At 39.5% G+C, this 13,203-nt stretch overlaps 2 protein-coding genes and 1 long non-coding RNA gene across 3 annotated transcripts; 2 read left to right on the top strand and 1 right to left on the bottom strand.

The window, feature by feature from the left end:
• The first annotated feature begins 7 nt into the window (after positions 1 to 7).
• Positions 8 to 4,280, top strand: LOC112571061 (GATA zinc finger domain-containing protein 4-like). Its single transcript, XM_025249856.1, has 6 exons — positions 8 to 910; positions 1,363 to 1,477; positions 2,451 to 2,891; positions 2,999 to 3,103; positions 3,390 to 3,431; positions 3,994 to 4,280. Exons 1-6 carry the CDS (start codon positions 836 to 838, stop codon positions 4,140 to 4,142), a joined length of 927 nt encoding a protein of 308 aa, XP_025105641.1. The 5' UTR covers positions 8 to 835; the 3' UTR covers positions 4,143 to 4,280.
• A 4,669-nt stretch (positions 4,281 to 8,949) lies between these two features.
• LOC112571009 (bifunctional endo-1,4-beta-xylanase XylA-like) lies at positions 8,950 to 12,007 on the top strand. The gene is made up of 5 exons (XM_025249787.1): positions 8,950 to 9,070; positions 9,392 to 9,422; positions 10,237 to 10,650; positions 11,036 to 11,077; positions 11,682 to 12,007. The coding sequence occupies exons 1-5, from the start codon at positions 8,996 to 8,998 to the stop codon at positions 11,843 to 11,845; spliced, it is 726 nt and encodes a 241-aa protein (XP_025105572.1). The 5' UTR covers positions 8,950 to 8,995; the 3' UTR covers positions 11,846 to 12,007.
• LOC112571011 lies at positions 9,429 to 12,846 on the bottom strand. Its single transcript, XR_003100735.1, has 3 exons — positions 12,407 to 12,846; positions 12,189 to 12,299; positions 9,429 to 9,608 (listed from the first exon to the last, which is right to left on the bottom strand). It is a non-coding gene; the product is annotated as an uncharacterized LOC112571011 (long non-coding RNA).
• Positions 12,847 to 13,203: the final 357 nt, after the last annotated feature.

Genomic DNA, 13,203 nt, shown 5'->3' with positions numbered 1-13,203 from the left:
TGCACAGTATGCTCACATTAAGAACTATTCTGTATATTTCCTAAGGACAAGAACTTGTATCTCTGAGGCAGTTCCTTGAAAGATGTCTTGAATTTCCTGGGACCTGTCTAAAATTGCGGCAAGGAAAAATCGTTGGCAAAATTTGTCATGGCAATAACAGACCATGACAACCTCAGGTCAACTGATAAAATGGTCATGTCAGTTGTTTTACCATGACTGTGTTTTGAATCTTTTAATATCACGGTTTACACTGCTTTTGAAGAACTTTGAAAGATAAAGAATACGCATAAAAAGGGGATACAACACTTGAATATGCAGAATACGACATTACTAATTACAGTCATACATATCTCTGAATAAATACTGTTTCATAGCCGATGTCAGTCTGAGGTTGCATTACTTAATGGAAGTACACAGAAGAGACTTCTTTTCACAACTAATTTCTGATATCTAGAGAATATACAGCAATCCGGAAGTGCGGGGATTGTCTCGTACGACACTGTCCATAATCATTCGTCTGAAGCACCTGCAGCTAAATGTACTGAGGATTTACCACACGTCGTTAGTGAGACATTTTATTTAGCGTGTACCTTCAGTGCAGGTGATGAAAGGTAAGGGAAGTGACATGTAGGTGGGAGAGGGTTGGAAACTGTGCACAGGGTTTCGCGCATGGAACTTCTATGCAGCTCAAGACGATAAATGTTACAACAGTGAAGGTGTTTCAGCCTCACCTGTGCCACATGAACCACCAGGTGCAGCACACGACGATGTGTTTCGGTGGTATAAAGGTCGCCAGTCCTTCATTCCTGACATCTGCACCAGGACTACCTTCAACATGGCGACACTCAGACAGATCTTGGTGGTGGTGCTCGCCGCTGTCGCTCTCGCCGACGGTTTTGTTGTTCGCAAGGTTCATTATGTCTCTCGTCGCCTACACTTTTATTCTTAAAATATCGTAGGGTATACTTTTTATTATTTATATTTCATTTCTTGAAAAATTCTAAAAAAAACTATTACAATACCAAAAGTGTTGCAAAACCACGAACAGTTTTGTCAATGAAAAGAGAGAATATGATTTAATCTGCAGCTGGTCCATATCCGGTATCGAGGGTAGGAGTAAAGAAAGGTATACAACCAGACTAGGGAAATGTTTTTTTGCACTGACCTTTACCCAGGCATTATGAAAAATTATTACCCCAAGACCTTTCAAGCGAGGAAGATGCGCTATGCAAATCAATCATTATCATTATCACCTTCCTCGTCATTATTATTAGAAATAATATATGAGAACAAGACTGTAGCGGGATACTGTCACACTTTTATCCAAATAGTCTTGTTTATAATTGGCTGTTTATTTTTCAGCCAGAGAATGTGCACCGAGAAAGGCGATCAGGTAAGGCAGGACGTAGTAGAGCTTTAAGTACAACGTCTGCTACCCAGCAAGCCTACACAGTTACTTCCATTTCAAACCAAGAAGGCAAGTATTTCGAAAAGGAACAGTTCGTTGTATCATTTTAAGGATAATTTAAATTATATAATTCCATTGTTTTAAGTGCTCATCCAGCAAATATGCGGAACGTAAACAATACTTTTTGAGTGTTTTAACCACTAATCAGTACTTCCATCAAAGACTGCACCACTACACACTGAACAGATATGTTTTACATCGCATCTGCTGCTTTACCTTGAACATTTTTCTACCTTAATCCTTTTCTAAACTACCCAACTTTTTCTACTACTATCGTCCATGGTTTTAGAGTCTTTGTACTCAAATTACAAACTTAACAGTTGCAAAACTTCCCTTTCTAAACTGGTAAGAAACTACAGTAATTGGAAGCATTAATTACTCGACCACACTAGAAAACGTGTCAAAGTGTGACCAACTAATACACTTATCAAAGTAACGAAAGGACCAAATATTAGCAAACATCTAGGCCCTTCGTTACACTAACCACTATTGCGCCAATAGACAGTGTTTCATGCCAGGACACGTTCACTCTTCATGAAGGTAAGTATTTGTGTTGACTGTTGGACTGGACGTAGCAGATGCAGTGTACCTCGCATTTGTTGCTATGGCGATATGAGTAAGTGGCTTTACAGATCTTTTTGGGAATTTTTTGGTACGATTATGAGACCATTCATACCTGCGTTTTGCAAATTCCGTTAACTATTCTCATATCGGTCTTTTCTTTCTTTGTGTCTCTCTTCCTTCCTTTCTTTTTAAAAAATGAGTTGCAGGTTCGATGGAATGAGCATCAAGATCATTTTATAATTATTATTATTATATTATCTGAAAAATATAAAGTCATAAACATTATAATTGAGTTTTGCCTTCGAGACAATAAATAAATTCGAAGAGCGTTGTGGAGTTATTAAAATGAGGTTTAGGTTGCTAATAACTGCCACTGTAGATCATGTTGAACAAGAAAGTTTTAATGTTGAACTTCCAGCTACTACACAGTATCCGTCTTATGATACAACATACGGCTATGGCACAAGCAGCTATCCCTGGAATTACGAGACTCTACTGGCGGGTATCCCTGGCAAGATTCTACAGCCTATAGTCCCTACCAAACAACTGACTACGACTATTCAAATAGCTACTACAGTACCATTCAGTCCCTACCAAACAACTGACTACGACTATTCAAATAGCTACTACAGTACCATCAGTCCCTACCAGACATCTAACTCCAAAAATTGGAATAATTACTACACAACTAACAGTCCCTACCAAACATCTAACTCCGAAAATTGGAATAATTACTACACAACCAACAGTCCCTACCAAACATCTAACTCCGACAATTGGAATAATTACTACACAACCAACAGTCCCTACCAAACATCTAACTCCGACAATTGGAATAATTACTACACAACCAACAGTCCTTACCAAACATCTAACTCCGAAAATTGGAATAATTACTACACAACCAACAGTCCTTACCAAACATCTAACTCCGAAATTGGAATAATTACTACACAACCAACAGTCCTTGGCGCTACGAAACACCATACAATGATTGGAACTACTACTACACAACCTACAGCCCCTGGAACTATGAAAACACTTACCCCTGGAACCGCTGGAATCGTTATGGTATGTGGACCGATAAGCTACAAAATTTAAATTCTAAGTTTTAAAAAAACCAAAAGATTTACCGTTTGTAAAACCGTCTCTTTATGAATGTATTTTCTTTCTGCAGGGGTCTTGTTCACTACCGAAGAAATTGAAAATGAATAGAATATCGAGATGTAAAGTTAGCTTTGCGTGAAATACCTGATACATTCGGTATATCAGTTTCCGCATTAGTTTGTGCTTGGCTACTTAGAATTCCCGCACACATGCATGAATTTATTTGCAACGTTCTGAAATTCTTTTACAGACTACTGGACAACACAGTCTCCTAACCGCTACAACCAGGAAGGTCAGTTTGAGTTTTGTTTAATACAACTTTATTTGCCCCAGAGGTCAATGTATCAGTTCACATAGTTGTAGCAATGACACGTTCATAAATTTATCTTCTTATAGTGACTGGTCATCACATATATTTGTGGTATCTTGTCATCACCAATACTAGTGGTAAACTTTCAACATTACTGAACACTGGGAATCTTAGATCATCGCCGTAAACTGTTATTTTCCGCTTTGTATGTTCAAGCATCATTGCTGATTGGCACTAAACGTCCAAAGTTCTTACAAACGTCTGATTTTTGGGTGCACGTTGGGAGGGTACGTTATTAAAGTGAGCCTACCATGACCATTCTAGACTTTACTCTTTACCTCGTTTGTTCTCTCATGCAGCTATCTGTAAGGTCTGTATCTTGTAGACGAGTCGAGCGGACCTTTAGAAACCCTGTGTAAGCGAGCTCCTTGGCTCGTGGGAAAAACATTACAGCCCAAAAGTAATAATTTTTCCCTTTTGATGAATCACCAAATATGATTTGACAGTAGCCAAGAAACATTTATTTGTATGTTTGATCTCGCAGGTCTTTTGGAAGCCCTCGCCGTCGATGTGGTTGCGGAGGCTCGGGAGGTGGTGAGCGGCGCCGAGGAGACCCTCGAGAAGGCAAACGACCTCGAGGACGCCGTGTTTCGTGCAAATGGCGAGGAAGGACCTCGCGTTTACCTATTTTAAACCCCGAAATCCACATGCCTACAGTCCATAGCCTTTCATTACAGATGCTAATTGGGTGTTGACAATATTCAACAAGCAACTGCGAAAAAAGATCCCAAGCTAAATAAAGTAGATTCTTTAGAGTAATGAATTCTGGCCTACAAGTGTTATGAGTTGTGGAAAGGTTGAAATGAATGTCGGTCTTGTGGACGAGAATAATTTGTTTTAATTTTTAACGACAGTCTGTGTATGAAGCATAGAAAACATCTCCAAACAATTTGTCTCTTCTCTGTATAGTAGTACCAGTTCTCTCTCTCTCGCTCTTTCTTCCTCTGTCATGAGCACTACATAGGATTGTGTCTAAAAATGCAGAGTTACCTTACATTCACACACATAAAAGTAAAATCTTTCTGTGTAAAAAGGTAAAATATCGCCTTTTGTACGAATCGTACCTTTTGGCCTGAAAATCTATTTCTACGATGCATGTTTTTCGAAAATCTAACCAGCATCGGTTGGCCTTACTTTCTAACTGCAAACCAGTGGAGCGTATTTTGACTAAGACGATGATGATTATTAGTATTTGTCTTAATGGATTTGCCTACCTACTTATCTATCTTACCTAATATCTACACACTTGTGATGTTTGATCCGCATTCTTTTTTCATCTCTGGTCCTCTAACCTGCAATGAACTGCTAATCCAATATTCACAGGAAACTTACACTTTCTTCCTTCAAAACATATCGTAAAACATCTCCTTTTCTCAGAATGTAGAGAGAATGTAACGGATGGCACTGATCTTACGGAGCTTGTAATAGGCAGACTGACAGACAGCTGTAGCTTGTTTATCATAATAAACAGACTGACAGACAGGTGTGCGTCATGTCAGCAGTGACAATGAATCCCAGATTTTGGACGACGTAAAGGTGATGTTGGTGTCGACCACCTTGATGTACTTGGGCGTACTGAATTCTTCTCGTGCAGAAAAGGACATCCGTTTTTAATCGTTAAAGTTAAGTCTGTTTTGTGCCATCCAATGGTTGACGTCGCTAATACGGGCATCAGTGGTGTTAATAGCAGAATGAGACTCAGGTGCGTGCCATCAGCATAGGATTGAGGAGAAACATAATGAGACTGAATGCATGATTGTACAGTGGAACCTCGGTTAACGAACTTAATCCGTTCTGGAAAGCTGTTCGTTAACCGAAATGTTCGTTATCCGAAACAATTTTTTCCATAAGAAATAAAGGAAATAGATTTAATTGGTTCCCAGCCCCTGCTGACTCGCTAATATTTGAAAGTTACAGGCTATATAGGTATTTGTTAAATGAGAACAGTTATAATGCAATATAAATGGAGTTAAACATAAAAACATTAACGAAAGCATTTAAACATCAGAAAACTTGCCGTTTTGACGGCGTGGTTGGAAGCACGTGTGGGGAGGAAGGGGTGGAATTACTGCTTGGATTCCCCCTCCATGAGCACACGTGACAGTATAAAATCGGGGGAGACTTCACTTTTCTGTAGCTTTGAGGTTAAAGGAAAAAACGTGTGCAGTGTCTGTTGCTTCTGACTTTTTTGTAAAACTCTTCGGTAATACGACATCACATATCCAACAGACGCATGCCACCTTCATACTTTGAAATCATTTCCTTTTTCAATTCATTTGTTGGCCGCTTCATTGTCATTACCTCACTACTATTAATTGCTCTTAATCTTCTTTGGAGCCATGATTGAGGATTATCTTCTTAAAATAAAGCACAACAATCACTAAATAAGAAGGATGCGCACAGATAAGGAACGACTGATCGTAACTGTGTCTCGAGCGCGAATGATGACATGCTGGTCGGTCACGTGTGGTTCACGTGGCTGTTCGTTATCCGAAATTTTGTTCGCTATCCGAGACAAACTTTTAACGAAATTTTTGTTCGTTAACCGAAATATTCGTTATCCGAGGCGTTCGCTAACCGAGGTTCCACTGTAATAAGACGAACGTACACTTACCTTGCATACGCACGACGTATTACACACACGCACAACACGACGCTCGACGAGCCCCCTTCAGATGACGATGAGGATGAAGAGATTTGTAGGTGAACAGAATCGAAGAGGCACAAATTCTGAGGAATATCACTGAGAGAGTCATAAAGAAAATGGCGGAGAAGACCGTTGTGTTTTCGCGCTCACTCGGCCATTTTTAGACCAACTGCTTTTCTCTTATGTATGACGTCTTTCCCCTCCCCCTCTAAGTGACGTGGAACAAATGACGCACATAAGACGTCAGACACAAGACGTCATTCGTACATGAGACAATAGGAGACCCACCACAACTCAACACAATGATGAAAGTGGTTTTGCGTACAACATGAACAGAATAGGGCCAACGATCCTTGGGGGACCCCACAAGAAACCAGAATAGCATGTTCGACCATCGATGAACAGTCTTGGTCCTACACGTTGAACCACGCTAGTGCTTGTCCAGAAATTCCGTAGAGGATGCCATGCGAAGAAACAAAAAGTGATCGATCGACAATGTCGATGTTGCAGACAGGTCAAGGCTGAAACATCACTGTAGAGAGCAGATAATATGTCCGTGATTACTTTGATGAGAGTAGTTTGAGTATTGTTAAAAGGTCGATATGCTGACTGAGCCTGATAAGGTGGTGTTCCCATAAGTAACCCCAGGGCTGTATTAAAACCACTTTCTCAACATCTTAGAGAGAAAAGGCAAGGTTGAAACTGAGCGGTAATTGTTTTAAAACATTGACGACAAACGTAAACCTCTTAAGAAGTGGCCTCACTAGGGCAGTTGTAAACAAAGATGGGAAAACACCTGTTGACAAACTGACATTAACAATATTTGTGATGGCAGGAAGTAAGACATCTAAGCATTTTAGAAGGCTTGTGGGCACTGGATCTAACTGACAAGTTGTTGGTTAGGCTCTGAGAATGATTGCCTCTACAGTGGCATCGAAAACCGGCAAAAATTCGGTAAGATGGCATTCCGGGAGGATATCACAAGTGTTGTTGTCAGGCGCTGACATCGGGTCTAAGGATCATTGAAAGATTTTGCAAGCGAAAAAATCCGTGAAAACTTGCAATAGCTGTGAAGCAGGGCAGACAGTGTCATTAGTGTTGCCGTGCTAAGTCTAGCCCTGGGGGAACCAACACGGTACATAGTTTCAGATTTAGACTACAGTTTAAAGATACAACTATAGAAGAAGTAGTCGGTGGTATTGTAAACAATTTTTTTTTATTAAAGTATAATTGCAAAAAGTCTTAAACACTTTTTATGCTGCTGTTTCAAATAGAAAACCTATTAACTCAAAATAATTTTGTTTAGAGTCATTGCAATGTCATTAATAATCACAACTACAGTCGGATTCAGTTTATTAAAAACTTTTTTTCAGTAGTTTATGACTTTATGATACACAGTATATGCAGACCACACAGTATGTCAAACCGTGCAGATGTTTCAATCTGATTGCAGAAGTCTACAGCTGTTGAAAAAAAGCATGGTCTAGACTAGATATTTTTCCCCCGTCACCATTATCTCACCAACCCGCTTGTCACCATTAGTTGTGTCAGAACGATTTTTCTAAAGCTATTTTTGACTCTAAGCCGCCAGCTTCGTTTCTGGCTTTACGTTTGAAGCGAATTAGCCTTCATTGCAAACTCCATCTATGTGTTACACATAATGAGGTACACAGATTGAGAACCACATTTGTAAAAAACAAAAAAACAAAAACAAAAAAGACAACCCCCCAAACAATTTCATTAAGAAAACCTTCCAATTTAGTCTATCACTTGACTTTGCAAACAAAATATTCTTTGGTGAGTATAGTCTGAAATTATATTTCTTAATAAAAATTTAAAACTTACAAAGTGTATTCTTCCACGTATTCGCATATCAGTAGAAATAGATAATTCTAGCTGACAAAGCTGCTGTGATTCTGACTTAGTTTCGGGAAAATTCCTCAACATTCCAACACAATATACATTTTTGTTATATTTGTTCTCTTTTTTCTACTGGTATGGTTTGCTTTATGATTATACGCAAAATCAATAGCAAAACGTGGCTTGGAACTACATTACACTCACGTGTCGCGATTTTTCCGTGAAAAAATCTAGTTCATTAGAAAATTAAGCTGACTACACAGAAGTGATGGTCTTTATGCAACAATAGAGCACCGAGGGCTGAGTTACTGTATTACTTTCTGAATTTCTTTTTAAAAACATTTGAAGTAGCATTTAAAGTAATCTTCTGGTCGAAGAGAGAAAAGGTCGTGAAGAAAATGAAATGTAAAAAGGTAACATATTATTATTGTTGTTATAAATGTATCGCTAATGGTGAAAGAGCTAAAAAATTTCAATTCCACACACACGCGTGCTCATGCATACATAAATAACTCTAACAGTCATAAATTAAAAAAGATTTTTTTTTCACATTAAAAATGAGCCGAAATGCAGAAAAAATGTTGATTTCATTTCTAGTCGAAAGTTAGGTACTTGGTGAATAGAAAACTATTACCCTACAACCTGCATTAACACTGCTTATTAGACCTTTCATTACCGGAGCTTGGTAACTTTTGTTCTGCTGAGCTGTGCTATCGGTCTTAGTCATTGCGGGATGGTGGGTACCTTCAGTACAGATACGTGCAGTGGTCAGCAGCTAGCAGAGGATTGAGAACTGTACATAAGGCTTCCTGCATACACTTTCTCTGCAACCAAAGACGATAAACGTTACAACAGCAAAGGCGTTTCAGCCTCACCTGTGCCACATGAACCACCAGGTGCAGGACACGACGATGTCTGTCGGCGGTATAAAGGTCGCCAGACTTTCACTCCTGGCATCTGCACCAGGACTCCCCTCAACATGGCGACACTCAGACAGATCTTGGTGGTGGTGGTCGCCGCTGTCGCTCTCACCGACGGTTTCGCTGTTCTGAAGGTTCGTTATGTCTCTCGTCTCCTGTTGTTTTGCTCAGATATTTTGTACCCTTCATGTCGAGTTTAATTCTTGAACTCTCTCCTTCTTCTGTCTCGCTTTTCCTAATCTTCTGTATACGCACACACACATTTTTACACTCATATATACTTATAACTGAACATGATGATACCAAAAAAGTGATCGATGCATAGTTTCAGAGGCCAGGATGTATAGTTAAAAACTATTGTTGCGATGCTAACAAGTTGTGATCACTGTCAAAATGCCTTTAGGGAGATCTAGTAACAAGGTCAAAAAGTTTATAAATGGCTGTTTATTTTTCAGCCGGAGAAGGTGAACAGAGAAAAGCGACAAGGTAAGGCTGTAGTGAAACTAAGTACAAAGTTTGTTATCCAGCAAGTCTACACAGTTGCTGTCCTTTCAGACCTAGGAGAGACATACCTGGCGTCTCCAGACAGTCTTATCAATAAAGCAGGTTACCTGTTAAAGAACCATTTTTGCAAGCACTCATGTAGCAGAAGAAGTAGCAAATATTCAGCGCCTAATAAAACACAAGAAAACAAAAATTGAGCTTATTTTGATTTTTTAAAACGTGTGTTCAATACATCTGTCAGTTGCTACCGCATTCCAACGTAAAGTATCATTCAGCTGCACGGCTAAAGCAAATACCAAAACAGTGAAACACCGTAATTTGAATAAAACCTAGATAATTAAAGAGCTGTACCGCTTCAACTGCCCCAATAAACATAGCCAAAGAACTTGCCCTTCTCATAAATGTAATAATCTGTGTTGACTGTATGATTGAATGTAACAGATGCAATGTGGACGGTAAAGGATTGCCGTCTCGCATTTGTTGTTTTAGTGATATCACTTACAGCTTCTCAGTTCTCCTTGGTGACCTGTTTTGTTTCCATACAAACGGAGACTGAGAAAAATACAGTTGCACCAGTTGTTAGTCATTTGAAGTAAAAAAAAAAACCAACTACCAAATGCAAGCAAATAATGTATATTATAATAAATCTAAAAAATATGAAATAAATAATATTGTAATTTTCTTGTTCTTCCACTTATCCGCTAAACATAGTACGGCTGTTGACTGCCATTTATTTTGCTGATGACTGCCCTTGTAGATCGTGTTTAACAAGAAAGTTTCAATGTCAAACTTCCAGCTACTACACAGTATCCGTCGTCTTATACAACATACAACTACGGCACAACCAGCTATCCCTGGAATTCCTACTCAACTTCTAGCGGGTATCCCTGGCAATATTCCACAACCTACAGCCCCTACCAAACAACTGGCTACAACTATTGGAACAACTACGACACAACCTACAACCCCTGGCGCTATGATACAACATACAACAATTGGAACAACTACGACACAACCTACAATCCTTGGCGCTATGATACAACATACAACAATTGGAACAACTACGACACAACCTACAACCCCTGGCGCTATGATACAACATACGACTATTGGAACTACTACTACACAACCTACAACCCCTGGCGCTATGATACAACATACGACTATTGGAACTACTACTACACAACCTACAACCCCTGGAATCGTTACGGTATGAGGAACAATGTCACTAATATGAATACTAAGTTTTAAAAAAATTCTCGTTTGCGAACTCATCTTTTTATGAGACCTCTATTATTTAATCTTTTTTTTTTAGTCTGTTGTATTTTTCTGTACACTGAAGAAGAATCTGTGAAATTACATTGAATGGCGAGAGATAATGTTAGCTTTGCATAAAACATCTAGTAAATAAGTTTACGCGTTGATTCATTTATGCTCGTCTCACACTGCACACAAAAACGTACAGTGTATACACATCTAGTATACACACGATGTACTACTAACACACGAGCACACACAACCTTTCACTCGCAGTGTACGTGCATAGCAACACACACACACACTATATATTTTGATGCTGTAAAATTCTTTTACAGATTACTGGCAAACACAGTCTCCTAACCGCGACAACCAAGACGGTAAGTTGTTCAACTACGATGAAGATGAAGATATTGATCACTGGATAATTTTCTTAGACATACTACAGACATTCAAGTCGTCAAGTCGTTTGGAGTAAAAAATCAGATAACAGGTTTGCAATAACAACACAAGCAGACCATTCCAGAAAATATGTTTGGTGTAATACTGTGAACCTTGAACTATCGCTGTAGTTTTCGTTTTGGTCTATTAAGTGGCCATTATAGTGATTGGTACCAAGCTTAAAAGGTTCGTATAAACTTCTGATTTTAGACATTTTGTAAACATACTTTTGTCAATATTTTAACTAAGCATATCCACTGACAGTCCCACGTTACTTTGTTTATCTCTCTGTGTGAAAGTTTTCACTCGTTGCTGGAGCTACTGATATTTTAGGAAAGAGTTCCTTGCGCTCAGTTAGCACAATCACTTACGAAAAGCGACTAGACAGTGCTAGCAGCAAGCTAGGTGCTCACTGGTTCCAATGTCTATGACAGCTTCAAGGAAAATTCATTTTCTTTCTGACGAATAGTTATAGTGATATTAGATGTTACACTGATTCGAGTTTTGACAATCGTCAATACATTTGTATGTTCGATCTCGCAGTTCTTTTGGAAGCCCTCGCCGAAGATGTGGTCGCGGAGGCCCGGGAGGTGGTGAGCGGCGCCGAGGAGACCCTCGAAAAGGCAAACGACCTTGAGGATGCCGTTTTTCGCGCAGACGGCGAGGGAGAACCACGCAGAAATGATTACCCCATTTTTTACAGATAAAGTCTTGAAATTAAAGTCTGTCGACCGATGCTGACGTTTTCAGTGGCCCTAAAGATGACCACCTCTCACTCTCCAAAGCTAGTCGCGACATAGGTCGCGATATGTAGGTTTAGTTTGACATATCTGTGAAGAAAGACGCAAATAAAAAAAAAAAAAACCAAACCCAGATTCTTCCACATGATGAAGTTTGATGTGTAAATGTAATGAGTGTTGGTTTGAAGGTTAATTTTGCCCTGGCAAGACATTAATTTTTGTGTTTGTAACGGCAGCATCTTTGTGAGACATGAAAACAAAAAATCAAATGCATTCCGTGCATATTATCTATTAACGTCTTGTTTCATACCTCTTGGCGTAAAATACCAATCCCCTACGCCTTCCATCATCCCCGACGGAACAGTCTTCAGATCATCTCATTCACAGCAGCAGCATTATCGACTATAGTTGGACAGAGAGACTGAAGAAAAAAATGTGGTACCTGTTATGTGGTGGTAAGATATTATAAGATGTTTTAAACTACCATGTCCAGCCGTAAACTGGAAAACATTAGCCATATATACGTACTTGCTGCACAACAACCGCCACTAAATCTTTGCATCATCACCGCACTGACGTGTATATATTATAGGTGGATGGCTATAATAATAAAGCTCGGCCTCTATCGAAGTTCTCCGCTGCTTGACTTTGCAATTGACAGTCAGACTTCCGCTTCAAACAAATCTTGGCCCTCAATAGCTCAGACCTCAGACTTCTATAGTTTAAGTCTGAGGATTTAAATTTTAGTCTGAACGGTCAATGAGAGCCGTTCGCCACTCGTCTTGCTCTTTCCATATACCTACCCGCGGAAGCGAAAACAAAAATTTCACCGAAACAGTTGACATGTGCACAGTGGCATCCTTCCACGCAACAGTATAAACCACCTCCTGACTGTTTATTTATTGTTGTTACTCTCGCAGACTCTGCTGTCATAGCCATTGTCGTCGTTCACTAAACCGGAAGCTGTTCTGTCGATAGCCTCGTTCTAGGGTTGAAAAGATCGTCTGCTCATCCATGACAGATTCATGCTCACCGCGACCAAAGACCACAGCAAGGGAGCTCAATCTACGGGCAACCAACTACAGTTCGGTCTTCTGCTCATAAAATCTACGATAACAAAAACCCCCCAGCATTGTTCCTGACTTTAACGTATGGTACAATAAAGAATACTTCAGGAGAATAAAATCTCGTCTCTCATACATTTAATGAGCAAAACGTCAAAGACTATACCGGAAAATGTTAAATTTTCACGATCTCGAAGAGGATCTGCGACTGGAGTTAGCAGACGACAGTTTATGCCTTGAGCGAGAAGTATTTGGTGGCAT

Source organism: Pomacea canaliculata, linkage group LG8 (genome assembly GCF_003073045.1).
Source record: "Pomacea canaliculata isolate SZHN2017 linkage group LG8, ASM307304v1, whole genome shotgun sequence".
NCBI classification, from domain to species: Eukaryota; Metazoa; Mollusca; class Gastropoda; order Architaenioglossa; family Ampullariidae; genus Pomacea; species Pomacea canaliculata.
The sequence above is the reverse complement of the archived record's forward strand: the minus strand, read 5'-3'. Positions and strand labels throughout refer to the sequence as shown.